Source organism: Drosophila obscura, unplaced genomic scaffold (assembly GCF_018151105.1).
Source record: "Drosophila obscura isolate BZ-5 IFL unplaced genomic scaffold, ASM1815110v1 contig_14, whole genome shotgun sequence".
NCBI classification, from domain to species: domain Eukaryota; kingdom Metazoa; phylum Arthropoda; class Insecta; order Diptera; family Drosophilidae; genus Drosophila; species Drosophila obscura.
This window is the reverse complement of record NW_024542724.1, coordinates 1262502-1275054: the sequence shown is the minus strand read 5'-3', so window position 1 is coordinate 1275054 and position 12553 is coordinate 1262502. Positions and strand designations below refer to the sequence as shown.

At 38.4% G+C, this 12553-nt stretch overlaps 1 protein-coding gene across 3 annotated transcripts; it reads right to left on the bottom strand.

Moving 5' to 3' along the window:
- Positions 1–11456: 11456 nt before the first annotated feature.
- Positions 11457–12273, bottom strand: LOC111075173. Of its 3 annotated transcripts, none has more exons than XM_022368298.2 (2): positions 11980–12273; positions 11457–11706 (listed from the first exon to the last, which is right to left on the bottom strand). In XM_022368298.2, the coding sequence occupies exons 1-2, from the start codon at positions 12226–12228 to the stop codon at positions 11503–11505; spliced, it is 453 nt and encodes a 150-aa protein (XP_022223990.2). In that variant the 5' UTR covers positions 12229–12273; the 3' UTR covers positions 11457–11502. The 3 variants fall into 3 exon arrangements, with proteins under 3 accessions (XP_022223990.2, XP_022223989.2, XP_022223991.2); XM_022368297.2 differs by having other exon boundaries at positions 11896–12271; XM_022368299.2 differs by having other exon boundaries at positions 12061–12269.
- Positions 12274–12553: the final 280 nt, after the last annotated feature.

Below are 12553 nucleotides of genomic sequence, written 5' to 3'. Positions count from 1 at the left end.
TCGCCTTATGAATACGTATTTCATATGAAATTTTTTGCCATGCCAAGAGGAAGGAAGGTTTAGGGGCATAGAGGGATGTTGTTGCAGTTTTGCAAAATGCAACACACCAATGCATAAAAATGCCATATTTCAGAATGCAAATATATTCTTTTAGCTTTTTTGATAAATGACAACGCGGTGTGGCAACGCTGATGAAAATGCCCCACACACACACACACAGAGGGAGAAAAGAGGAACAGAGAGAGAGAGAGATACGGAGTAAAAGTGTGGATAGGAGAGAAAGGGATGTTAGAGGAAACATCCTTCGTCCTTTGCATGTTGCTCGAACAGAAGCCAAACGCGTGAGCAATATGAAGCGTGCTGAGGCTTCTATTACTGTTACTGCCACAGTTACAGACTACACTCAGCGAAAAAAAAATACCAATATGTATTTTAAACAATAAATAATGTATTCCTTAATTAATGGCAATCGAGTCTTTCGTTGCCAGAATGTTGTTAAAGCATCGGCTAACCGCTGAAGATCATCCCTTAAACCTCAATGGGAGGTCCAGCACCTAAGCATACGTTTTAACATCCTGACCTGACATCTAATAACTTATATTTGTTTCTTTTGAAATCCCCAAAAACCCCTTTGATTCATGGTGCAAATAAATATTTTTGAGATTCATACAGTTTGATCTTCATGTGGCACATCTTCAAGTTAAAGATATTAAAACGATTGGAATAGTTTCAAATTAAAGAAATCAAAAGGATAAATTAATTTTCTACCATTACACTCAGGAGAAAATCGTCACAAAAATGTCAGCAATAAATTCTTACTTTTACATTATTTTTATTTCCGGTGCTTAGGGAAAAAATATTCATAAAGGGGAACTGCAGTACACGAAAAAATACTTTAAGTTCGCTTAATTTCTCTAAGTGTACTGCTACTGCTCCATCTGCTGGTGATTCTGGCCAAAGCACTAACCACATGCACACACACAGCCCCAGAAATATCACACCAATAACAGCAAAAATAGAAAGAAAATGCATTTCTTTTGCCAACATTTTGGAGCGCTGGCATTTTAATTTAATTTGCACACAGAAATTCTTCTTCATTGATGAAACACTCTGGTTCGGCCATCGTTATTTTCTCTCTCCCTCTCTTTTATTTTGGACGATTATCTTGTAACAATTTAATTTATTTATCCCATTTACAAATGTGAAAATGTCAAGTGCAGAATTGGCTTTGGGAAAAACGAAAATATGTATTGAAATATTTAAGAATTTAATTCAGTTTATGTGGCTGTGGAGGTGTAGGTGGGAATGGGCTGGGATTGGAATTATGAATGTATTATTGTGTTGCTCTACATAGGAGTAAATGCATACAACTTTTTTATGTATGCCTGAATATATGTATATGTAGGTGTGGCTTCATTTATATAATGATCAGATGCTCGGATGTATTTCAATGCTTTAATAGTTATTTTTTTCTATTTGTTTGTATAATCGTCGTTTGAACACCCTTTATTTCATTGCAAGCATTCATGTTTTTTTAATCTCATACGTCTACTTTTGGATATTTATTTCGAGCCTTTCGATTTTATCTTTTATTCTCTTATTATCTTCTCATCATCTTTCAATGTGACTATTTGTGAAGCAAAATTGTATCTACGTATACCTACATATTTTCATGATTTAATTTTCCTTTGTATGTGCTTCTGTTATTAATTATTTTTTGGCCTTCGTACCAATGATTTTAAGCCCCCTTCAAGACAAACCCCAAAATCCCCGGTTCATTAACAGGAGCTCTGCTTCCGCTTAACTCGGCATTTTTAAGCATTCACGCTTAAAACGTAAGTAGCCAGAGTGCTTAAATACCTGATGAAATATAAAAATAATTTACAATATTTCAGCCTGCCTCTGTGTTGTATTTTATAATTTTTAATTTATCATGCAGCTCCGCCATTCTCTTTTTTTGTATTAAATTTGAACGTTTACTGTTGACATTTGAGTGCTGACTTCAGCCACCCGCGGCGTATGCGTAACATTTATGAAAAACGAAAGCATAAAAAGAACGTCCCACGTGACGTATGAGCAATTTTTTAATTACCAACCGCAAAGTCAGCGGGTGAGCGCAGGAGCATTAAGCTGCTGCTACACAGCAGGTTTTTCACCACCGAATTTTCTGTGCCGTTTTTATATAAAAGAATATAACAGAATGAATATAACTGGGATTTTACATGGGTGAGATTAAAGTCGGAAAATTAAACTAAACGCGTTATTCTGAAAAACGAGTCGGTGGAAAATTCAACGTGCAAGCAAGCAGCAAGCAGCTTTATAATATTTCAGTCAGTGTCTGCACGCAGCCTGCATGTCTGTGCGTGTTTAACGGGCTTCATTAAACGAGCATTTCGCGGGCTACTCAACCTGCAAGCGCGAGAATGTACAATACAGCTGGAGAGAGAATGCAGCAGCATTGTTGAGCAATCTTCGAGTGCCTTGACATTCCATTTAATGATTTGCATGCCAAAACCCGAGAGACTTGGTTTGACGTATCCGCAATTGCACCACGTAATGGTAGCAAGGGAAAATTGGCTTCACTTAACGCTGGAAAAAGGATTTTACCCTCAACATTGTCAACTGTCATCTTACTCTCACTCTGTATCTGCGTGTCTGTCTTTGTCTGCGTCCCTGCCTTTGTGCGTGTGTGTGTGTGTGTGTGGCCAAATGATGCAGATGATGATTCATGGCCAGCGATTTCTTAGGTAAGACCAACCGCAAGCCACAAAATGCAAAGCAGCTAAAGCCACCGTAAAAAGCAACAACAGGAGCGGAGCGGACTGGAGCAAAAGCCAACGAAAGAGAAAGAGCAAAACAAAAGCAAAAGCAGAAATACAAATTCATGCAAAATGACATAAGTCACCGCAAAAGTAATTTTTCACTAATGAGCTTCCCAGGTGCCGGGGATGGTGGAACAAATGGTGAGAAAGCAGGTAAGGATGGGTACATTGCTGCTGGCACAGTGGTTGGGAGATAGCTATTATAGAATTTGATGACATTATGAAAATAACTATTGGCTAAATATTTTTCCCAAATAATAAAAAGTAAACGCAAAGATTGTTTTGCTCGTCTTGAATTGAAGTTTATGCACATCGATGTTATCCTCTTACTCATTAAACATTTAATCCATTAATATATCACAATCATAGCGGGCCGAAAGCGGGCTGAGTGTGTCGGGTTCTTGGCGATCCCGACAGCCCCCTCAACCTAACCTACATACATATATCACGAAGCCGAAAATTAAATATCATCGTAAACATTTTTTTTGCATGTAATTTCTCCTATACGAGTATGTATGTACATATGTACGTATGTTTTATATTTTTTGTAGTAGTTTTTTTTTCTTCATTTTTACCATTTTAATTGAATTCTGTCAGCTTTTTTATTATTATACCTTTTTTAACATACTTACATAGCTATACATATGAGACTTGTAATTAAATTATGTATTATTTTTTTTTTTAATGAATTCATAAGTACACTTCTCTTTTACCTTTTTTAATACTCATTGGCTTATATCTTTCACAATTAATATACCTTTTTTTGCATCGTTATTTGGTTCCACTGTTCGCTCTCCTGGAACGCATTCTCTCAAAAATCCATCTCTGTCGCTCCTTTGTGGACTCCCTTTCCCCAACCCAAACTGTTTGTCTTCATAGTATCTTTGTATCTTTTGTGTTTAATCTAATGATGTATCTCAGGTGTTTGTTTGTGAAATTTATCGTGAAAACTTTTATGCTTTTATTCGTTGGCTTAAGGCGGATGTCTCCCCCAGATTTATAACCGGCTATTAGTTTGGATATAAATTTATATACATACATATACTTATACACCCAAAAGACACCACACCACCTATAACAAGCCAAAAAAACCTCCAAGCTTCGAGAGCTGGTGCGGAAATAGGATGACTGGGTTTAGCGGTTTGCTTGTATTTGCAATGCCTATAATTAGCTTGCAATCTGACGCATCCAATTACATGCACTCTCTGCCCATCCCACCCTCCTCCTCTGTCTCCCTTTGTAGTCCTCTCTCCAATACAGATACACACACAAACATTCGCACCTAATTACCACAGCAGCCATAATAACAACAGCAACAGTACAGTGGACAATCGATAAAAGGTTATAAAGGATCGTTTTCAGATATTCTCAGTTTTCAGAAAGATATTTTAAAAAACACTCGGACAACTAAGCTTAAAAGGTTCAGATATATATTCTTTGTATCGTGTAATCGGCAAAAAAAATTGGAATCTAAATCTAAGAAAAAGTCGGGAATAAATAATTGCTTGCTGAAAAATTTAATTAATATTTAAACGAACTTTATTCTTAAAATTATAATTCATTTTTAAACCAGAACACTTTCTCATTTGGCAGTATTCACCGTACAACAATTACCAGGACTAATGCACAAATTACAGAATGAATATTCATATTTAGAGTGGAAAACGGAGAGTGGGGCAGAGAGTGGTTCAGAGCTGATATTACCCCAAAACTTCATAACCGTCATTCCGATCGTCATTATCATCAGGTGGTGGAGGAGTAGGTGGAGATGTTGGATGGCTGAAGCCACAGCCGTTGCCGCAGCTTATTGCAAATGAAAGCCGGTAGTTTTTCATTATTTTCCATATCCTTTCCCTCGTTGTTGTAGTTTTTGTTAGTTTGGTTTGGCTGTTGGGTTGTTTGTTGCCAGTGCTTGGCTCAAAATACAAATCTGCATGCAGCATTTTTAACCCCTTTCGTTTTTTTACAACATTTGCAAGGGGTATAGTGAATTTAAATAGAGATCTTTCCAGCAGGAAGTTGATCATTTTGGAGCAGTGTAGTCTGTATTTAATTTCCGTTGAAAAGACACATATGTATCTATATAGTTGAAAGTTTTTTACATAGTCCAGGTAGATTTTATAGAAACAATTCTTCCTTAAAAGACATATCTACTTTATCAGATTGACTTTTTAAATATTAAAAATAAGCTATTAATCTTTGCCAGTGGTTGCAGCAGATTTATTTCATTTCATATTTATCGGAATATTTACACCTGAAACGATCCAAGGGTATTCTAATTTTCGGTGTCCCAACCCACGTAACCGGACTCTCCTCTTTTTTGGTCATGTTGTAGTTGTTGGCTGTTTGTTTGTTTGGCGAACGAACACCTGCACTGAGCTGCCGCCGTCGCTGCAGCTACCTTTAGCATAGCTCTGGCTTCGGCGCTTAACAATGAAATTTGCGCATAACCACATGCAAATTGCCAACCCGCAACAACAAGTACGGTGCATGCAAATAAACTCTGCACACACACACACACATGCATGCACACACCCAAACGCACAGAGATAAATGTACAGGCGAGTGCATTGGTAAATGTACAAATAATAATCTACGAGCATCTAGCGAAAAAAAGAGTGGTCGAGGGAGTGAAAGAGTGGAGAGCAAAAGAGATGTCAAAATGAAAATTGCTGCTGAAACCGCACAAAATGCATAAAAACGATGCAGTCAAGTGTGAGGACTATGGGATAAGACATAATCTAAATGATATAAGGGCAAAAGGGTTGGGTAATATTCTGATAATGATTACATCCATATGCTACATACTAGTAGGTAGTTTTGCACTAAAAACAATATTTAAATATTATCTAAAATAATTTGCAACAATTAATTTCACTAACATAAATGGCGAACAATTTTTAATTTTTTGTTTCGTTGACTAATTCAAAATAATTATAAAACACTTGAATATCTAACAAAATTGCACAGTCGTTGATATTCTCCTTTTTTATAAAATTTAATGAAGTACCTTAGCAACAGAGAATAGGGAACAATGAGATAAAAAGCTTCTGGAATCTGATTGTAAATAACAATTAATAATGAAATAAAGGTATTAATGTTAATACATATTTTAGCCATGCATTATATACTCCAGTAATATTTTAAATAAATATTTTAAATCAAGGAACATCTTGCATTTTAATTTCTGTGCTATCTGCTGTCTTATATTCACTAATTGAAAGCTTTTCACCTACAGTTAACCTACAGTTAATATCCATACATACATGTATGAAAGATGTCATAAGCTTTTAGTTTCCTTAATAATTATCGTTGATTATATAAAGTATTTAAATTATTTATTTATTCCTTAAACTCTGTTCTCAATTATAGATTTTTTAAGATTGTTTAGCTAGTGAGCTTTTTCAGTAGAGTTGTTTTGCGATATGTTTATTAACGAGACGATGGTTGTTCAGATTAAATATGGTTTATTGTTGTAAACAGTATATAAGGCGATACAGAGTCGAAGGGATAGCGAAAGGTTCGAGTTAGGTTGATGACGAGAGTACGACGAGTCGGTTGGATAGTTAGCTGGATTCAAGATGGGGTCAGATTATAGACGCAAGGGTCGGTCCAAGACGGTGTCGGATTGAATAGCTCAATTCCAAGACGATGTGCAAGACTGACTTCAAGGGCAGGCGGGCAGAATGGCCCGTGCCCTAATATGAGCGAGAGATAAAGAGAGCGTTGGCAAAGCAAATTAAAAAATGGCGCAAGATGAAGAGGCGAAAGAGAACGGCTGCAAAGGCTGCTGCCGTGCGGGAGCATGAATATGTACATATGTATGTAGATGACAAAGTTTAGCAGTGGGCAGTATAAATGACGAACAATAATAGATATTTACTCTACTGCTGCACCACTGACTATGATCTACGGATTATTTGGCTGCGTAACCAAACAAAGATTTTGAAGAAACATTTGAATTTTATTTTAGTTTGGTTTACGAATGATATCTCTCTTGGAGATTCGTTTAATATCACTACGTGATTTTAAAAATTATTTTAATAAAATCAAATAAAATCGCAAAAAACAACCACAATCGATTAACCTTTTCACGAATTACTCTTTTGAAAGTATGAAACCGACAAAAAATTATTATTTGTCGAACATAAATTTGCCATGAAAATGAATCGAGTCAAGAGTGAGTCAGCGCAAGGGAAAAACTGGGCGAGGTAGCATATTGAAACATACAACAGGGCAGGGCCATGGGCCATTTGCAATCGGTTGAAATTGGGATTGGGAGAAGGGCCGACAACCATTGGTTATGCCATGTTTTACACATTAATCGATAAACTTTATTATAATTTGTTATGGTTGCATTTGCTTTCGGTTCTTTCTGCTGTGTGTGTGTGTGTGTGTGTGTATATGCCCTTTCATATTACACATACGCCATGTTGTCTGGTCATAACTTTTTTCAACGTCTGACCCCGACCTGTCTGCTGCAGCTATTTTTGGCAATTTTCGCAATGTCAAAGCATCTGAATAATATTTCATTTTTGGGCGGTGGGGAGGTGTACACTCGGTACAGCTATACCAACTTTTTGTTTATCAGTTAATTAGAATTTTCGGGGGATTGACGCTTTTTCCTCGGGATTGAAGTTTGAGCGGAAAACGGTGCAAAATTATTGCAGCAACATTTTTTGCCCCCAACATCCGTTTCGATTTAACTTTCGAGCCACAGCAAGCTCTGGACATGCAAACAGCGTTGGTCACATTTTTTTCAGCATTCCTTTTTTCTTCTTCTTTTTTATGTTTGTTGCTGTTAAAAGTCCACACAAGCTCATAAATTTAAAAAATGTAATATCCCTCTTACGGAAATGACAATTTATTGGTGGTTTTTACTATTCGCAATTTATTTTAACTCCGCAAGGAAATGCATTGCGGATGTAACACCGTCGCTCTCTCTCTCTCTCTCTCCGCTCTTCGACCCTGCCACCATCTGTAGTAAAAGTTGCCAGCAAACAGAGAAAGCGACAGACGAGCAGACAAACAAACAAACAAACAGTCGCTTGTCCACTGAAAATACAACAGCAAAAAATTGGAGGAGGATAAGAGTATGGTAGGGAAACTGTAGGGCAAAGGGAAATGGAAAATAAAATAAATACAAATATCGGCTGCAAAGTGGCCTGTAACTGTAACCGTTACGGGAGCAGCGGTTGAGAGAGAGATTCATATTTTGGTTTGGAACCTTGTGATATCCTATTCTCTTTTCCCAGGACAATCAGAACAAAGATCAATAGTGACAGAGCAGATAAAAGACGAAGGCAGGATATAGTAAGAATATTTAGCACAAAGAAAGGTGATCCAAAAGGTGATATAAAATGTCATAGAAAATGTCATGCTCGAATTGCACCTGTCCCATGACGGGTTCGTGGACTACAAAATGTGACCATCTGTTTATTCTTAACTATGTATGTGTATAGTAGTGGAGGATATACTTGCAAATCCTTTCTGTCGCTGTTCGTCTCTGTCCATTTAGTATTTGTATCGTACACATGTGTAATAAATAAAAGTCATTCTCTATCTACTCGTTTACCTTGACCAATCAACGTTTAAGTGTAGAGAGACCCGTTTATCCGTTTGATACCTCGCAAAACCAAGCTCAGCTGCACTCGCCGAATCGGTCTGACTGGTAGGGTCTCTAGGGGGGCGGCTAGAAGCAGTGCAGGGGCCAGCGGCTGAGATTGAAAATCCGTTAAGTCATCGCCAGTGCTAACCGCTGTGGCCAGAGCTGCATATCCTTTTACCACCCATTGCCACTCCCATTCTTCCACCCTCTCTCGCTGCCTATCCCTGTGTTTTTTTTGCGTGTCTTCTTTCTGAGTGGCTGTCAATGTGCTTGTTATACCCTTGGTGCGGATATTATGGCTTTGATCAGATGTTGCAACACGGAGAGGAGTACCTCCGACTAAAGAACCACCACGACGGGTACCGTAAGGGTATGTTGGCTTCGGCCCCAGAACTTACTATACTTTATTGTTTGTACTGTTGCTTTGGCTGATGCTCAATCTCCGTCTCCTCTCTGCCGCAGCTCTGTTCGACTAGTTCACCAAATCCTATGACAAATAAGCGCTTCTCCTGCAATTTGTACTTTCAGTTGAGACTGGCTTTGCTTTTCATTTAACCAAAGCTGGGGACGAGCGCTTCGGGAATTGAATTGCTCGATGCGATTTCGATTCTCTATCTCTCTATCCATCTGTCTGCTTCTCAGTCTTTAGTCTCTGTCTCCACTGTAATGCAAACAAGCCAATGACAGGGAAACATTAAACTTCCACCTTCAGTGTAAAAAAGTTTACAAGGTGATGTCTGGTGAGTCGTCTTCAATTGAGATCGTTGAAAAGGTTCACCAATTATTAGGAGAATACTTTGAGCTTTTTTGCAGGATTAAATATGGTTCGAGGTGTTAAAAAACACTTAAATGTAATTTAATAAGAGATACAGATATGGTTCAGTTTTGACTGTGAAGTCGCTTTATTAGTACATCTCCACGTGCGAGAACAGAGCTGAAGGAGCAGCAATACTAAACAATTTTTGTTCCTGCAGCTAACGTTCTATGCATTCAATATACGCAGGAATTCTTTAACCCACTCATAGCCATTGTACCCAAGCGAGTACAGCAAAAAGGCCACTTTCAAATAGTCGTTACTTTAACTAGACAAATCGTTTTGCAAAATTATTATTTGCTTTTCAATCACATACACTGTGCTTAACAGCTGTGTATACATAAACGAGAAGGAACGTGTGAGTCGCTTCTGGGGACGCGACTCTACTTATACCCGTACTCAGTCAGTATATACATTTTTGAGCTTATGATTTTTTAGAATTTTAGAATTAAAAAAAAAATTTTTACATTTTACAACATTTTAGCAACTGAAAATGAATTTCTTCATTCTGGTTATAATTATGATCCGATGTGATTCAGATGCCTGGATCTCAGAGACTATATGAGCTAGAGAAACCAAATTTGGTTTCCAGACTCATGTGATATCACACTGCTACAAGTGTATTTCAAAATTTCGCCCCGCCCCCTTCCGCCACCACAAAGAACGAAAATCTGTGGCAGGCACAATTTTGAAGATACGATAAAACTGAAAACTCAGTATCTTAAGTCTGCCCATATCTACCAGATTGCCGAGTCTGAATCAGATCGGATCATAATTATAGCCAGAATGAAGAAATTCATTTTCAGTTGCTTCCCCCGCCCCCTCCACGATGAGACTCGTTACTCATTCTCTTTCTCGCTCGCACACTCTGCCGTGTTCAGTGCGCGAGCAACCCCTAGCGGAGTAGATGTAGAATATAAATGGTACATGGTACAATCTCTATGTTAAATGTATAATATACATTGTAGATGTACATAACAGATGTAGCAAAAAAATGGTAAATTTTTTTTTATTAAATTCTAAAATTCTAAAAACTTTATAAGCTCAAAAACGTATACATTGACTGCGTTACGCACATCCACGTTTACCGCAATCCAGAAGCGACTCCCCTTACTCTCGTTTTTTTTAAGAAATATAATAAAAGACTTGTGTTTCCGTAGCCGTAGACTGATAGATGGCGTACAGATATTCCACAGTTCTCGCTAATCTTTTTGTAACCCTTTAATTAATACATAGATTTATGGTAGGCTGTTGGAGGTTATTTACCTATATTACATATTTTAGCTGCAAAACCATCAATGGTCGTTCCATTTATATCATAAATAGTGCCATCAATGTCTTTGCAGTTCTCAGTTTACCCTCTCATGTTTCTTTTTCCTTTTCCAGGGTTGCCCTGCGACAATATTTCAATAAAACTAGCAGAGAATTTTGCATTTTAATCACTCACTCAAAGAAAGCTCACAATGATGTAATCTTTTGGGTCCGTCCCGGTGCTCCCTGATTCCGTCCTCCGCATCCAATGCATTGGGTTTTGCTCTTTATCAATGTATGCATATGAATGCATACATATGGGTGGGTGCCTGTATGAGCATGAGTGCATATGCGTGTGTGTGTGTGTGTGTGTGCAGATGCTGATGCAAATATGCTGCGGCTGTGCATATGTATGAGTGCAATTCCCATGCATGTTCAACATGATTAATTTCTGTAATAACTCGATTGGAATCACGCGCCAGCAGCAACTTTTCTTCCATCAGGCATTCCACACAACCACACACACAATCAGACACACATATGGCATTGGCAGTTTATGTATGTATGGCTGTGTGTTTCCCTGGTGGACATGCACGTTCCGTTATTCGCCGCATACGTGAGGCAGAGTGAGCAAAGGCAAGCAGCGAATGGAAGCAGAGGAAACGACAAGAAGCACGAAAGATAAGAAAAGCATAGGGAAAGTATATTAATATGAGGTGAGGCATTCTAAAATAAAGAGCGGGAATGATTCACCTTATACTAATAAACCTTGAGCAACTTCCAGCCAAGCGAGAGAGCGAGTAGGCACACACAATCCCATTTGTAGAGCGAGAAAGATACATAGCTAGCTAGAAGGACGGTGGAAGAGACTCGGCAAAGTACAAATGTTGAACGAACCCTGCTATAGCAGGGTTCTGCCTGTATTAATATTTAAGCAATTTCAATAAACAAATCAGTTATCGAAAGGAACGAATATTTTAATACAGTTTAATCCGGCAAACAGTTTTCTAATAGTTAATAATGATGTGAGAACCGTATGTGAAATGATTAGGTATTGTAGAAGCCTTCATCAATGGAAAAAAATGGATTTCACGGGAGGCGTGTAGGGTGATGGTTATACTTTCATCATTGATTTGCATGATGGCGTCATTCATCTGCTCCACCGTCTGCTGCTCCGAATCCACGCGGTTGTCATGACAATCCTCGATGGCCTGAAAGTACAGTAACGCAAAAATAAACGGAGTAAGTACACCCATCGGGGACTAGCGGGTCACAAACAACCGCACAGACTCAAACTGTCTCGTTTATCACTGTTCTCTCTCTCTCTCTCTCTGACTCTTGCTACTCGCTGCATTCTGCTGAGTTTGTATCCGCATGCGTGAGCGTATTTGTAAGCTTACCGTTGCTTCTATGTTGTTCTCCTGTTTGCAGTGGGGGACGGGTTCCAAGAAGCTCATGAACGGGGTCCACCAGCGCTGAGTTACCTTATTCTGACGCTGCTGGCGCCGGAACCAGCCCGTAAGGTATTTTATTTTCTGTTTTACATCGGTCTTATGCATCTGTACCTCGTTTGCAATTGTCGTCCAGGCGACATTTCTGGCCATCGGAAATACAAAGTCCGGATTTTCTTTGTTCCATAGAACATTCTGGGACTCGTAGGCCCGGATGAGCTTTACGGTTAGTTTTTTGTCACGAAGAGACAAACGCTCAAATTCAGACCCGGCGGCGTTCATTTCTAACACGCTTCGGAACGAAAATCACTCTTAAACACTGAAAGTAGAGGTGGACACGCGGTCGATGTTTTTTCAACAACATCGATGTTTTTCATCTCCATCTGTCAGTCTACACTTTCACTAAAGTCTAGTTGAGTCCCAATCACTTTTGGCAGACTACTAGCAAATACCATTTATCTTTAATGTGGGGAACACAAGAGAAAAAATGGAAGTCACTTTTCTTGTCGTGTTCGCCAATCCAATCCCCGCATAGAAACACAGTAAATAAGAAAAAGTAAAAGAAATACATACATGCATAACTATTGAAAGGGTAAACATTCATTCA